This window comes from Drosophila erecta, unplaced genomic scaffold, assembly GCF_003286155.1.
Source record: "Drosophila erecta strain 14021-0224.00,06,07 unplaced genomic scaffold, DereRS2 tig00000000-arrow-pilon, whole genome shotgun sequence".
NCBI lineage: Eukaryota > Metazoa > Arthropoda > Insecta > Diptera > Drosophilidae > Drosophila > Drosophila erecta.
This window is the reverse complement of record NW_020825194.1, coordinates 21,116,949-21,132,339: the sequence shown is the minus strand read 5'-3', so window position 1 is coordinate 21,132,339 and position 15,391 is coordinate 21,116,949. Positions and strand designations below refer to the sequence as shown.

The 15,391-nt window shown below is 45.1% G+C and overlaps 4 protein-coding genes across 5 annotated transcripts; 2 read left to right on the top strand and 2 right to left on the bottom strand.

The window, feature by feature from the left end:
• Positions 1-9: 9 nt before the first annotated feature.
• Positions 10-736, bottom strand: LOC26526922 (vesicle transport through interaction with t-SNAREs homolog 1A). Its single transcript, XM_015155053.2, has 2 exons — positions 425-736; positions 10-364 (listed from the first exon to the last, which is right to left on the bottom strand). The coding sequence occupies exons 1-2, from the start codon at positions 581-583 to the stop codon at positions 155-157; spliced, it is 369 nt and encodes a 122-aa protein (XP_015010539.1). The 5' UTR covers positions 584-736; the 3' UTR covers positions 10-154.
• A 608-nt stretch (positions 737-1,344) lies between these two features.
• Positions 1,345-10,293, top strand: LOC113563760 (V-type proton ATPase 116 kDa subunit a). 2 transcript variants are annotated; one of them, XM_026976178.1, is made up of 6 exons: positions 1,345-1,540; positions 7,231-7,368; positions 7,435-9,062; positions 9,119-9,377; positions 9,440-9,674; positions 9,733-10,293. In XM_026976178.1, the coding sequence occupies exons 2-6, from the start codon at positions 7,252-7,254 to the stop codon at positions 9,996-9,998; spliced, it is 2,505 nt and encodes an 834-aa protein (XP_026831979.1). In that variant the 5' UTR covers positions 1,345-1,540; positions 7,231-7,251; the 3' UTR covers positions 9,999-10,293. The 2 variants fall into 2 exon arrangements, with proteins under 2 accessions (XP_026831979.1, XP_026831978.1); XM_026976177.1 differs by lacking the exon at positions 1,345-1,540 and adding an exon at positions 3,702-3,935.
• Positions 10,294-10,712: 419 nt separating this feature from the next.
• Positions 10,713-13,724, top strand: LOC6551848 (V-type proton ATPase 116 kDa subunit a). Its single transcript, XM_026975814.1, has 4 exons — positions 10,713-11,022; positions 11,166-13,037; positions 13,095-13,338; positions 13,395-13,724. Exons 1-4 carry the CDS (start codon positions 10,870-10,872, stop codon positions 13,658-13,660), a joined length of 2,535 nt encoding a protein of 844 aa, XP_026831615.1. The 5' UTR covers positions 10,713-10,869; the 3' UTR covers positions 13,661-13,724.
• A 27-nt stretch (positions 13,725-13,751) lies between these two features.
• LOC6551849 lies at positions 13,752-14,979 on the bottom strand. The gene is made up of 4 exons (XM_001979610.3): positions 14,706-14,979; positions 14,332-14,646; positions 14,030-14,205; positions 13,752-13,921 (listed from the first exon to the last, which is right to left on the bottom strand). Exons 1-4 carry the CDS (start codon positions 14,808-14,810, stop codon positions 13,852-13,854), a joined length of 666 nt encoding a protein of 221 aa, XP_001979646.2. The 5' UTR covers positions 14,811-14,979; the 3' UTR covers positions 13,752-13,851.
• Between the last annotated feature and the right edge of the window lie 412 nt (positions 14,980-15,391).

Below are 15,391 nucleotides of genomic sequence, written 5' to 3'. Positions count from 1 at the left end.
GAACTAATCTTTTTCTCAGAGTATATATTTCTACGTCGCCTTTATACACATTTATATACTTATTATCTAGGGCAAAGCATTCGTAACGATTAATAATTATACATAGTCCATCGCCTGTTTCGTGGCTATTACTTTGGAATACAATGGCATTGCCTCACAGGTGAGCAAACTTCAGCACCAGCAATCCGACGAGTATGCCCACCTCCAGGATGATAATCAGGATCAGGATGATCTTGTTGTAGAGCACCTCCCTGCTCAACTTGCGGATGATGACCCTCGACTTGGACAGATCCTGGTCGGCGTCCTCCAGGCGGCGGGTGGTGCGCAACAGCGATTCCCTTTGCTCGCCCAGTTCACCCAGCACCTGTTGAAGGGTAAGCCAGCATTAGTAAAACCTGCTAATGGATGGGTGCTGAGCAATTACTTCCGCCCCCATGTTCTCCGTTTCGATGGCAATCTGGTTGGAACGCTGGATACTGTCTGTCGTCCGCTCCAGTACGTCGTAGGTGCTGGCCGCGAGCTGCGCCTGTCTGCGCTCCTGGTCGCTGCCACTGGGCAGCTGGCTATAGCCGGCGTAGGCCATAATTTTGTTCAGGCTTTCAACAAATTAAATTCTATTCTGTGGGGATATCAAAACAAAGCAGGGACAGAGTGTGGCCGTGGTGTTGCAGTGGAAATGTCCAAGAGCCGTATAGCAAGGTACTAACGCGTTTTGCGTGGAGCCACCTGTTGGTACTTTATGCACTTTACAGCACTGACAGCAGTTGAAATTTAAAAAGCAAATTGTTAGCATATTTGCTGACTAATTTCTATAATGTTAGTTAAATTGAAAATTCAAGAAGTACAGCAAGTTTCTCAAAAAATATCTATCTATTTGAATTAGGTGATGATATGACAGATAGGCTTTTTGAAACCCGATTAGCTAAATGGCAGGTCCGATGGTTAGAATAGAAGCTTATTTTAGCCAAAGATCGGTCGAATACTCACCCCTTTTCAGTTGCTAGGGCCTTCAGGTGGGTCGATTTATGGTGGCTGACAAAACCAAAACAAACAACTATCAATATCAACTCGACTTATCTAGAACAGGGAATTACTCGGTTGAAGCGTTATTAATTTAAATTGATAATGGAGGTGATGGCGGTGTCTACGCAATGCGGACATTTGTACATATGTATGTATGTAGATCTCGAGGATTTTGACTTTAGTACGGGTATTTGTCGATTTCTGATTCGTGATAACGACCCCCGATCATACATAGTTGGCATGCCCGCGCCGAGAGAGTCGCTCGAATTCACAGGGTGTGAGTGCTGAGTAATAGAGAGTGCGAGCTGTTGGAGGCGATCGCGAGATGTTCGTTCCGAATTTTAAACGCAGTCGATCGCTGGCGGTGAGCAGACGTGTGCTCCGCTCGATACAGGTTCAGATTCGAATAAATACACTCTCGCTCGGCAGCAAACAAGTTCTAAATTTATCGTTTGCACTCGCGGGGAATCGAATCTGGTGTGTCTTTGACATAAAAAGCATTTTCGGAGCTGTGAAGGTAAGCGAAAAACTCAAAACTCGACGGTAATCGAAGAAACTGGAAAAACCCAATGGGTTCAAGGTGTAAAAGCTGTGCCAATGGTCATTCCTAGTATATCCGATAGCCCATGGAAACTAGCGATACAAAGCACGTGCTTTGGCAACAGGGAGAATCCGCACTTAAGCCCATTTTCAATGCACTTTGGCACGTGATGCTGGCTGCTGACAGTCCCCAGTCGGAAAAGTGGGCTTACTGGGGCCTGCGGGGGCCCACCTGTCATGGGACCCATTGTGCAAACACCTGCCAGAAGTCGCAGCTAGAGTCAGAGCGCCAGATACCCGTAGCGCTATCTCTTTCGTAAGCCCCGAGTATCTCTGAGATACTCTGAGATACGGGTACGCACTTACCACTTTCGCAGTGTATGTGTTAGTCGCACCCTTGTCATGAGAATATGTTACTCTCTAGAGTATCTGTGAGTCGCGCTCTCTTTGCAAGTCGCGAGTTTTCGAGTTTTATGCAATCGTCATATGGGGGCCATCATGTGATCTTAGGGGTCTCGGTTTTCAGAAGCCTTGCCCAGAACGATCTTCAGCTGGAACGGAAACCCTAAAAGCTGAGCTCGAGTAGTTGCAAATAGCGCACAATAAATACCAGTCGATTATGATTTATGGATCGCTCTATAAATTGTCCATGGCACTTTCCATCGATCAATCAGTATTTCGCTGATTAGCTGCAGTGGCAGACCCAGTTTATGAATGGAAAATCTGATCGATTCCAGAAATCTAACAGTTTCACATCTCAAGTATAGTATTTCCCAAGCACACAAGTGGTGTTGGTCGATCGTCCGGCTAATTACCTATATAAAGTCAAAGCCCCTCCACTCAAGTCTCCGATCTCCAGTTACGTAACTCTATAGCTACCTACATATCTTATCGGGAGTGGTCGGCAAACACTGCACTTCAAGAGGAATAATACTGACTTTAATGGTAAACTTTACTGTGCTCCTATGACACTAAGTTTACGATAGAAATCAATATTATGCCTCAGGGTATTGCTTAAAATGGCAATTTAAAAGGAGCTAGCATATGCTCGCATTTATCAGGTGGCTTCTGTTTTACAGCGCAATATTATTTTGAATTCCCCCCAATAGTTCGATAATTAGTTCCGTGTCATATGGGCATAATCATCTTTGTGACGCAACGAAATGGTTTGAGTTCTAGTGTCTTTCTTCGCACAGAAGCATTTAAAGAAAATTAATTGAATTGACAATTGTCGTTAATAAAAGATGAGTGGGGACTGTTTTTGTTTCTCGATCGCCTCCATGGTGGATTCACATTGAATTGGTTCGGTTATTCGTGTCAGCGAGTTCTCCAATTACCCGCAGTGAAAAAAACACTGTTGTCATAAAACCGAGCGCAAAAGCACCATAAAAACTAGAAGTTATAGTCGTATTCGAATTAACAACAAATAGCAAACAGGAGAGCCAAAGCGCAGAGCGATAAAGAGAGGAGCAAACAAAACAGAGCGCAAATTTAACGAAACTTCGAAGTGTAGCGATATTAGCCTACTCACTCATGGGCGTGCGCCCGCTCCCTACAGCAAAGGGGGGTTGTCAATGTCAACCGCTCGTTCGCTCTCTCGGCGCCGCTCCTCCGCTCCCCTCGCTCACCCACGACTAAATGTGATTAAGGCTCACCCACAACTCGCGTGTGACAGCCAAGGAGCAGCCACAACAACTAAAGCAACCACATTGCATCTGAAGTACAGTGCAGCTTTCCTAAATCGCTTCCTCCAGACAGTTAGTGAAGAAGATTAATAGTAAAGTGTAATATTTTGATATAGTAGTGATAAAACTAAGGAGCTGACTATAATTGTTCTCACAGTTTATTGTTCTTATTGGAATTGAGCTAGCATTTTGCTTCACATTTCTTTTTCACTATTATATTTTCACTTACAACTTATTGCCGAAAAACAAATGATTTGAATTAAAGACTTCTGCACATTAACAATAAAAGTTTACCTGTACATCGTAGCAGGCACACCCACACACACGCACACAAGGCTAGAGTCCACTCACGAAAGTGACCAGCAAAGCGAAGCGGAGGAGAGAAGAACGCGGGAGAGGAAAGAGAAGAAGAGAGCGAACGGCACTTAGTTGTTGTTTTGAAGTCGAACTGGTTTACAGTTAGCAGTTAGCAGTTGCTCAGTGCCTCTCAGCTGGCTCAGTGTTTTTTTCGTCTTCGAGCTGTGCGTGTGAACTGTGATATTGCGATATTCGGCTATCGCAATTGGAAACTGGACTTTTGGTCGAATTCATTATAAACGAAAGTGCGCTCGTTGAATCATTAAACAGCATTTGAGCAGGCGAGTTACAACTGAATTACCGGTTTTTGAAGCCAATCGAGTTTTGGAGGTAATTCTCGTTTGCGTATATACTAATTATTATTATAATTATAAGCTCTAACTTGTCCGCATATATTGTTCATCAGTATGCCTTTAATTTTATTGCGATTGATGTGAATATGTATATATGTAAGTTCAGAGAATTATAATTTCGTATTTTAATGCCTACGTTCATGCCTGAGCCGAGCCATATCAATTTCCGCTTTAAAGTGATAAACCTTAAATGAATAACCCTCAATGAAAAACATTTGTATAAAGAAGAACCTTTCCCATACTTATACTTATTTGTACATAAAGTACATATGTACATATGTATGTACTTCGTAACGTTTTGATAAATGGGCAAAACCTAGTTGGTGTAAATGTTTAATCCATCATATATTATTAAAGTACTAGAAAGTACTAGGAAAGTACTAGAAATGCTTGGCAGTAGCGTGTTTAAAATGCACACCATTAGCCATGGGAAATCCTTCAAATGTGGTTTGAAATTGCGCCAATTAACCTTGTTGATAGTTAACTGCATTGTAAACTTAACAAGTAGCCGCGTTAAATTGGAGAGACCCGCTCTATAAGGACTTCCTCCACTTTTGTTTCGGCACACGCCAATAGTAATTTAATAATGCCATAAAGATGGGGAAACAATTGCCCACAAACATTCTAAAATGAGCCTTAACGAGCTGAGAACTTGCCGTATTCCTAATTAATAATAGAAGCAATTAGGCTGCGAATTTCATGACTCGCTATTTTTAGCAAACTGGCGACATCCAACGATTCTTGGTTATAAAACGACAGAGCAGAACAACAATGTGTCAACCTACATAAATGCTGAGCTGATAAAATGAAAGCAAAACGCTGAAACAGCTCGAAAGATATGGCGACGCTCGAAGGGAAGCAACAGGCGATAGGGAGCACAGAGTGTATATGGATATGAGTGCATATGAACAGTCATAAGCAGTCCCACTGCCCACCGAAGATGTGCTGAAACGCGGGGGAATTCGGGTTTCAAGCCCCCTGTACCCATCAGACTTCAGTTGGTCACATGATTGATGGACCTTTAAGACCTCTGGGTTGGGTTATTCGATGGCTATCAATGACGTTCCTATGCTGGCTCCTGTCCAATTGTCGTGGCGGCCACCCAAGTGTTTTATTATTCTAGAGCACACTGCACTTTACAGCTCTTCAATGTAAGCAATAATTGTGCATAAACAAGAGATCACTATTCACAGTCTCCTTAGGAGGACTTAACTTACAAAGTGATTCAAGCAGCGCTGGTAGAATCTCCCGGAAATACTTATAATACCATCCCATTGTTAAAGCACGAAGGAAAATGATTTGATTTTAAACAGCTATAAATCCAAATTTTCCTAAATTTGCCTTACAGCTATTGAGATACGTTTTCTTATAGCTTATATATTTCGTTAAAATCTTTGTAGCTTTCGAGAACACCTCTGCATAAATGTGTGCACATATTTATGCACACATCACTCGTTTTATGTGTCCCGCAAAAAGCAAAAGCTAATTCCCCGCTGTCGCGGAATGGGACTGGCCACTTGGACGGGATCCAGGGATCTCGGGGATACGGGAGTCCGGGAGTCCGGGGGAGCCACTAAAGTTCGATAATGTGCGAGGCTGACGTCGCCGTGTCGTTGACTGTTTGGCCGTTTGGCCCGATGATGTCACAACAAACCTTGGTATCGCCTGTGTGTACACAGCGAAATGGCGGAATGCTCTCGAGTGCAGACACCGGAATGGTGACTGGTGGCGACTACGGACCAATGCCCTTTCCCAGGACCTGCCCCACCACTTCCCGCTGCCGCCATATGTCACTGGGCAACTCATGAAGCCACCCACCCACCCACTCAATTAAATCAAAAACAGTAATTACTGGCATTATCTGAATCCACCGGTTTTGGGAGAAGTCAACTCCATTTGCACATGGCCCGCTCTTGATAATGTTACAATTATCAGTTAATTTGCTGAACCATAATTTATATTGGTTCATCTGTAGAGACCCGCATATGTTTCCTGAATTTTCCAGTTGAGAACGAGTCTAGAAATAATGCATTTACGGTCGACATGGCGATAAGAGCTGTTTTCTTGGGCCGTAAACACTTTTGCAGCGGGTCTGGAGATAGCCCAAGCAAATAAGTTAAGATTGCGGCGAAAATGGCTTCGCAACTGCTAACCCTTCTAGATTACCAACCTCAGAGAATGACATTTTGGGGACATGGGACCTCATTCCCCTTACAGTAAGAAGTGAGTCAAGAAAACCTGGTACTATCCCAATTGGACCGACTGGATGTACATACATATACATACAGTGTTTAAAATATCTTAACGACTGTTTATATCGTTGATTTGTTATTTCCAGGAATTGGATCATAATATGATAATATTTTCTGGGTTCCCCTCGTTTATCTTTTTCAAAGTGGAAAATTCATTGAATCACTTCCGCTGTGCTGCAAAATTATAAACTCCTATTGTATACGAACAATGACTTTAGTCGCCTCAGCGAGCAGCAATTGTTTTCTCATTCTTTTCGGAACTTTTTCCTGAGCATTTTATGCGATCCTCAATGTGTTTGGATAAGACCTTGAAGAACCACCACGAGTTTAAAATTCATTTGCACTTGACGATCCGTTTGAAGTTACGTGATTTAGCAGTTAAACTCAGGGGCGTAGAACGTGACAAGGTGTTGTAATTGAGTAACCGATACATATTTGGATCCTGATATATTGACTCTCTAGTCGCACTGAAAGCCAAAACACATGTTGAGTTTTGGCCAGGTCCGAGCGCCATATGGAGCTGAAAATAGAGTGATTGCCTTTCCGCACCAGAGAAAAACAAATGAAAGACAAATAAATAAAATGATTTGCAAAGCAAGCCTGCGAAATTGGTACATACATAAATATGTCGGGTTGAATAGGGGGCGAAGTAGCACTGGGAAAAAAGTATATATAATTGGCGGATAAATTGAACATAATGTGGCAAATAGTAAAAATATACATAGTTATATGTTATAAAATAATTGGTTACTAACAAATATCAGACGATCTTTAAACTTGCTTATATACCAATAGATCTGAATTGAATTGATAGATATTGAATTTCATGGTAGAAGTTCAAGTTATATGCACTCCCAGTCTTTGACACTATTTTTCTCAGTGCTTATCGTATACGATATTGTAGCCCAGACAAAACACTCACTGAGGGCGAAAACAAAACGCTGTCTTTTCCCTATTTTAATTGCACGTCTGCGGAATGCCGAGACTAACCTCCTCCCCCCATCCTCCTTTCGCCCACAGGGAACGTAAGCAGTCGCCAAGATGGGGGACATGTTCCGTAGTGAGGAGATGGCACTCTGCCAGATGTTCATTCAGCCGGAGGCCGCGTACACCTCCGTATCTGAGCTGGGCGAAACCGGCTGCGTGCAGTTCCGCGACGTAAGTACGGATTGTCTTTGCGAGATACGCCGACTAATCAGATGATATATCTTCCTTGACCACCAGTTGAATGTGAACGTGAACGCCTTCCAGCGGAAGTTCGTCACCGAGGTGCGTCGCTGCGATGAGCTGGAGCGCAAGATCCGTTACATCGAGACGGAGATCAAGAAGGACGGCATTGTGCTACCCGACATCCAGGATGACATTCCGCGTGCCCCCAATCCACGCGAGATCATCGATCTGGAGGCGCACCTGGAGAAGACGGAGTCGGAGATGATCGAGCTGGCCCAGAACGAGGTGAACATGAAGTCCAACTATCTGGAGCTCACCGAGCTGCGCAAGGTGCTGGAGAACACGCAGGGCTTCTTCTCCGACCAGGAGGTCCTCAATCTGGACTCCTCCAACCGAACTGGAGGAGACATCGATGCTGCTGCACAACACCGTGGCCGGCTTGGATTCGTTGCCGGTGTAATCAACCGGGAGCGAGTGTTCGCCTTTGAGCGTATGCTGTGGCGCATCTCTAGGGGCAATGTCTTCCTCAAGCGCTCCGATCTGGACGAGCCGCTGAACGATCCGGCCACCGGTCATCCCATCTACAAGACCGTCTTTGTGGCCTTCTTCCAGGGCGAGCAACTGAAGAACCGTATCAAGAAGGTGTGCACTGGCTTCCACGCCTCCCTGTATCCCTGTCCTAGTTCGCACAACGAGCGCGAGGAAATGGTTCGCAACGTGCGCACACGTCTGGAGGATCTGAAGCTGGTCCTTAGCCAGACGGAGGATCATCGCAGCCGCGTCCTGGCCACCGTGTCCAAGAATCTGCCCTCGTGGTCGATCATGGTCAAGAAGATGAAGGCTATCTACCACACGCTGAATCTGTTCAACATGGACGTAACCAAGAAGTGCCTGATTGGAGAGTGCTGGGTGCCCACCAAGGATTTGCCCGTTGTCCAGAAGGCTCTGTCCGATGGATCTGCTGCTGTGGGCAGCACCATACCCTCGTTCCTAAACGTGATCGACACCAACGAGCAGCCGCCGACCTTTAACAGGACCAACAAGTTCACCAGGGGCTTCCAGAATCTAATTGATGCCTACGGAGTGGCTTCGTACAGAGAGTGCAATCCCGCCCTGTACACCTGCATCACCTTCCCCTTCCTGTTCGCCGTGATGTTCGGCGATTTGGGCCACGGCCTTATTCTGGTTTTGTTTGGAGCCTGGATGGTTCTGTGCGAGCGCAAGTTGGCACGCATCCGCAACGGTGGTGAGATCTGGAATATCTTCTTCGGCGGTCGCTACATCATTCTGCTGATGGGTCTGTTTGCCATGTACACTGGGTTTGTCTACAACGATGTCTTCTCCAAGTCGATGAACCTATTTGGATCACGTTGGTTCAATAACTACAACACATCGACTGTGCTTAGCAACCCGAACCTGCAGTTGAGGCCCAAAAACTCCGCCATGGGTGTCTATCCCTTCGGAATGGATCCCGTGTGGCAGCTGGCTGATAACAAGATCATCTTCCTCAACAGTTTTAAGATGAAGCTCTCGATCATCTTCGGAGTGCTACATATGGTCTTCGGCGTGTGTATGTCGGTTGTTAACTTCACCCACTTCAAGCGTTACGCCTCCATTATCCTGGAGTTCGTGCCCCAGATCCTGTTCCTGCTTTTGCTCTTCGGCTACATGGTGTTCATGATGTAAGTTTACCCGAAAATTGCTTATTTTTGTTCTGACCTAACGAATGCTTCTGCAGGTTCTTCAAGTGGGTCAGCTATACTGATTATACTGACATCCAGTCACAAACTCCTGGATGCGCTCCCTCCGTGCTCATCATGTTCATCAACATGATGCTGTTTAAGCACACTGAACCGCAAAAAGGATGCAAAGAGTATATGTTTGAGTCACAGCCGCAGTGGCAGAGGATCTTCGTATTCATCGCTTTGTGCTGCATTCCTTGGATGCTTCTGGGCAAGCCCCTGTACATCAAGTTCACTCGCAAAAACAAGGCTCATGTAGGTTTCTTATCACATTGTTTGAAATAGATCGCGTATTAATTTCAAATTCTCCCTCCTAGGCCAACCACAATGGTCAGTTGACCGGCAACATGGAACTGGCCGAAGGCGAGACTCCTCTGCCCACTGGCTTCTCTGGAAACGAGGAGAATGCCGGAGGTGCCCATGGCCATGACGATGAGCCCATGAGCGAAATCTACATCCATCAAGCCATCCACACCATCGAATACGTGCTCAGTACCATTTCGCATACGGCGTCCTATCTGCGTCTCTGGGCTCTGTCCCTGGCCCACGCCCGTAAATATTTATTGACCTAGTCCTTGTGATAAACTTACTAATAATTCACGAATTGCAGAGCTGTCCGAGGTGCTGTGGCAAATGGTGTTGTCCCTGGGGCTTAAGATGTCCGGCGTGAGCGGTGCCATTGCTCTGTTCATCATTTTCGGCGCCTGGTGCTTGTTCACCCTGGCTATCCTGGTTCTCATGGAGGGACTGTCCGCCTTCCTGCACACCCTGCGTCTGCACTGGGTGGAGTTCATGAGCAAGTTCTACGAGGGAATGGGCTACGCCTTCCAGCCGTTCAGCTTCAAGGCCATCCTCGATGGCGAGGAGGAGGAGTAAACCATCCAAATGTGCTCAAACTAGGGAAACACGTGTACAATTATACACCCCGCCCGAACTATTTTGATTGTTTGTTAAATGTTTTTGTTTTGTTTAATTTTTTGGATATTGTCAGTATTGTGGTGCTCTTCCCACATTTTTGCATCCTCCGTTGTGTATTCCATATGTAGTAAAAGTATTCCTCTTTTGAGTTGTGCCTAGTATTCTCAAATACCGTTTCGAAAGCAATAATTTGATATTCATTGTTATAAATAACTACTAATTCTAATAAATATACAGCAAAGAAGAGAACGAAGACTTGTTGAAATTCATTAAACGCCACAGCTTTTCTACCTGACATTCTTACAATCGGAATTCCACATTCGTTCATTTGTAGCATTCTTTTGGGATGTCTCTCAAATGCTTACGCCCAGATACAGATAAACATTATTATTATTATAGCTGGTATTATTTACATAAGTTCCGATGTGCATACATATGTAAGTGACTGTGCTGAGCAGGAAATTAATTCGTAAGTGACTGACAATTGGTTTTTAAGCCCAAATGGTTGAGCATTACAACCAAAGGCAAGGTACATATCTACTGATAAGGGACAGTCATGGTCAGGGGAATCGCAATAGGGGTAACGGGCATTCCATCACATTGATGGATGGCTCAATTGGGCACCAAGTTCCCCAAATATTTATCCAGGGAAGGCAACTCGCCTGCACTGATAAGCCGGATAGGTTGCTCGTGGGTCAGAAATTGTCACAGAACCTTCCGTGTCCAAGTCAAGTGACCAGACCGATCAGTTCGTCAGCTGCGCTCCGAAAGTGAGGAGCCCACTCCGGAATTCTTTTAGCCGCAGCAAGGAGCAACAGGATCAGTTATCATGTCCAAGTGGTGGAGCTGCGGCTCCAATCAGGAGAGCAACAGCATCTTCCGCAGCGAGGTGATGTCCTTGGTGCAAATGTATCTGCAGCCGGAGGCAGCCTACGATACGATTGCAGCCTTGGGCGAAGTGGGATGTGTTCAGTTCCGTGATGTAAGTGTTGCGGTTGAAAATCGCCCTCTTCAGCGAACCCCAAATATTCGAAGAAGGTTAAAATAAATGTGATAGTTTGTGTGTCCATGTTAAAAAAGTTGACCTCGGTATGATTCGGAAATCTTGTATCATTTTTAAAACAGTTGAACGCGAAAATCAACGCCCAACAGCGAAAATTTATTAGCGAGGTGAGACGCTGCGATGAACTGGAGCGCCGGATCCGCTACGTAACTGCCGAGTTAAACAAGGAGGGTCACAAGGTGCTCGACCTAATGGACGACTTCCCGCCGGCTCCGCAGCCACGCGAGATTATTGATTTGGAGTTGCACCTGGAGAAAACGGAGACCGAGATCTTGGAGCTGGCTGCCAATAATGTGAACCTGCAGACCAGCTACCTGGAGCTGAGCGAGATGATCCAGGTGCTGGAGCGCACGGATCAGTTCTTTTCGGATCAGGAGTCGCACAACTTCGATCTGAATAAGATGGGCACCCACCGCGATCCCGAGAAGTCCAATGGCCACCTGGGATTCGTGGCTGGAGTGATCAGCAGGGAGAGGGAGTACGCCTTCGAGCGAATGCTGTGGCGAATTTCCAGGGGCAATGTCTTTGTTCGCCGATGCGATGTTGATGTGGCACTAACGGATCCCAAGACCGGCAATGTGCTGCATAAGAGTGTGTTTGTGGTCTTCTTCCAGGGTGACCAGTTGCAGGCCAGGATTCGCAAGGTGTGCACTGGCTTCCATGCCCACATGTATCCCTGTCCTAGCTCACACTCTGAGCGCCAGGAGATGGTTAAGAATGTGAAGACCCGACTGGAGGACCTCCAGGTTATCATTAACCAGACGAGTGACCACAGGACCTGCGTCCTGCAGGCTGCATTGAAACAGCTGCCCACCTGGAGTGCCATGGTCAAGAAGATGAAGGGCATCTACCACACGCTAAACCTTTTCAACGTGGATCTGGGCAGCAAGTGCTTGATTGGCGAAGGTTGGGTGCCCAAGAGGGAGCTGGAGCTGGTCGAGATCGCTCTGGCTGCAGGATCAGCCAGTGTGGGTAGCACTGTGCCTTCCTTCATCAACGTATTGGACACCAAGAAGGAGCCACCAACCCACTTCCGAACCAATAAGTTTACTCGAGGCTTCCAAAATTTGATTGACGCCTATGGAATCGCTGGCTACCGGGAGGTGAACCCGGGTTTGTATACCTGCATCACCTTCCCCTTCTTGTTTGCAGTGATGTTCGGAGATATGGGTCATGGAACAATCCTCTTCCTTCTGGGCTTGTGGATGGTGATTGACGAGAAACGCTTGTCCAAGAAGCGAGGTGGCGAGATCTGGAACATATTCTTCGCCGGACGTTATATTATCATGCTGATGGGTCTATTCGCTATGTACACTGGATTCCACTATAACGACATATTTTCCAAATCGATTAATGTCTTTGGCACTCGCTGGGTCAATGTGTACAACAGAACCACTGTGCTGACTAATCCCACTTTACAGCTAAACCCCTCGGTAGCCACACGCGGTGTTTACCCAATGGGCATCGATCCCATTTGGCAGTCGGCCTCTAACAAGATCATCTTCCTAAACACCTACAAGATGAAGCTTTCGATAATCTTTGGAGTGCTGCACATGGTCTTTGGCGTGTGCATGTCGGTGGAGAATTTTGTATTCTTCAAGAAATACGCCTACATCATACTGCAGTTCGTACCCCAGGTTCTCTTCCTGCTTCTCATGTTCGGCTACATGTGCTTCATGATGTTCTACAAGTGGGTCAAGTACAGTCCAACCACAGATGTGGAGGCCGACTCACCTGGATGTGCGCCCTCTGTCCTCATTATGTTCATTGACATGGTGCTCTTCAAGTCGGAGACGGCGTTGCCTGGCTGTGAAGTCAACATGTTCCCCATTCAAAAAAATCTGGAGATGATCTTCCTAGTGGTGGCGCTTCTTTGCATTCCTTGGATTCTGCTTGGAAAACCTCTGTACATTAAATACCAACGCCGCAACAGGGTAAGTTATTGGGACTGGAATAATGATCCAATTGCCTAATAATATATCCACCTTTAGCCTGCTGGACCAGTGGTGGAGGTGGACGAGATCGTAGAGAAGATAGAGGTGACCACTGGCAAGGAGATCATTATCACTGAGGTAGCCGAGTCCCACGAGTCGGGTGGACACAGCGAGGAGGACGACGAGCCGATGAGCGAGATCTGGATCCACCAGGCCATCCACACAATCGAGTATATCCTCAGTACCATCTCCCACACGGCCTCATATCTTCGTCTCTGGGCTTTGTCTTTGGCTCATGCCCGTAAGAATCTGCCAAGTCCGTACTTGATATGCTACTTAGTAGAGGTCTTATTTCAGAGCTCTCGGAGGTGCTGTGGACCATGGTGCTGGCGATGGGACTTCAGATGAACGGCTACGCGGGCGCCATTGGGCTGTTCTTCATCTTCGCCGTTTGGGAGTTCTTCACCATCGCTATCATGGTGATGATGGAGGGTCTCTCCGCCTTCCTTCACACTTTGCGTTTGCATTGGGTGGAGTTTATGAGCAAGTTCTATGTTGGAAACGGATATCCGTTCACGCCCTTCTGCTTCAAGGATATTTTGATCGTCGTCGAAGACGATTAGAATCATTATGAGAGCCTTAGTGGTTGGCTCATTAAAGAAGGTTTAATTAAAGCATTACAAAATACTTTGAAGTACTTTATTTATCAAATAACTTGTTCAATGTTAAAGCAATTTAAGGATTTCCACATATATTTTTTAGAAGATGAGGTATTATTGAGAACCTCATTTTCCAATGGATTTTTGGTGATTGTTCAAATATTATTTGCTTTTTGCTGGACTTGCACTGCAAAAATTCTTGATTTTAAATCTTCGACAATTTCCCTGGAAAAAAAAACATTGACATTATCAAGAAAATTCAAAGCAAATAAAATGAACATTGAAAACTTCATTTTGTTGTTCGATTTTTTGTAACTAATTGTAGTTACTCACATGGCGTCCTGTTCGATCTGATTTAGAACACGGATGTTATTATTCATTGACTTTTTGGTGGCGTTTATGAATTCTAGCTTCTTTTTGAGCTCCTCGGATTTTAAAGCTGTCTTCGCGCGAATTTCTTGCTCCTCTTTCGCAGCGTTTAGAATGGTCTTCTTCAGATCGTGGTAGTTCTGAAATCGGAATCATTTTGGATAGACTATCACACCTTTTCAAGGAGCAGACTCTAGCAGCGTATTCTCGTTCCTCTATTGTAATTAAGGTAGCTAGGGAAAGTAGTTCTGGGAAAGATTACATACCATCCCGGTGAACTCATCGAAGCAATTATTTTTCTTCCGCATGTCGGCCTTGAACTTGAGGGCCTTCTTGCAGTGGGCTTCGTAAGCCAGGACTAAGTTTCTTTTGGCGTCTACCAGCTGATTGAGAAACTCCAGGATATGGGTGTTCTTGGAAAGCAAAAAGTGGAGGTCAACCACAAAAGTCTGGGGATTGTCGCCATGGGTCAAGTAGTCAAAGTTCAAGTAGTTCAAAGTGGTGTACTTCTCGGCGATCAGGACCTCAAACGCCTTGTTCTTTTCAGCGATCAGGATGGTACGGAGATCATTATCGTAGCACTATAGTAATACAAAATGCATATAAATTCGAACTAAGAATGTTTCCTGTTTTAACTTGCCAATTGGGCCACATATTCCTCCACGTATGCAATTATTTGGTCGCCTTCCTCAGGTGCCGCCTTACGTTTGGGACCTTTCTTATTCTGATTGGGGTTACTAGCCATCGCTTATATGCTCTTGGATTACAATTGCTTCAAAGTTGCCTTATTGATGGCAGTAATTGCAGTTTTATCAGTAGTTTTAGATCTAATTCAAGCTCTGGCGGAATTTTTTGGACTGGCATACAAAATGGCGGACGAACTAGTGTTGGAGAACAAAATATATCGATGACGATAGCAACTACTCAACTTTCCACACACTGATTGGCGATTGCTAATAGATCTATGAGCGCGCTATTTAAATGTACAACATTCATAAATATTTGTTATCTATTCAAAGAACACCAACACTCAAATGTGGTGCCAGTTATTTATCAAATTCAATATTATAAAACAGAGAAAAGTAGTTTCTAACTAATACTTTAACTTTAGAAACTACCTCTTAAATATTTTAGAGTAAACGGTTTCTATAACTTAAATAGTTACAAAATCTGCATTACAGTACAGGAAGTTACGTAAAATAAGTTACAGTCAGTCGCGAGCCTCGACTGGAAAAAATACTTTTTTGTTGGGCAAAGTGATAGATATTGGCATTAAAATAGGTGTAATAGTGTTGGCTGCTTGTGGGCGCTACAGTAGCTAGTGAT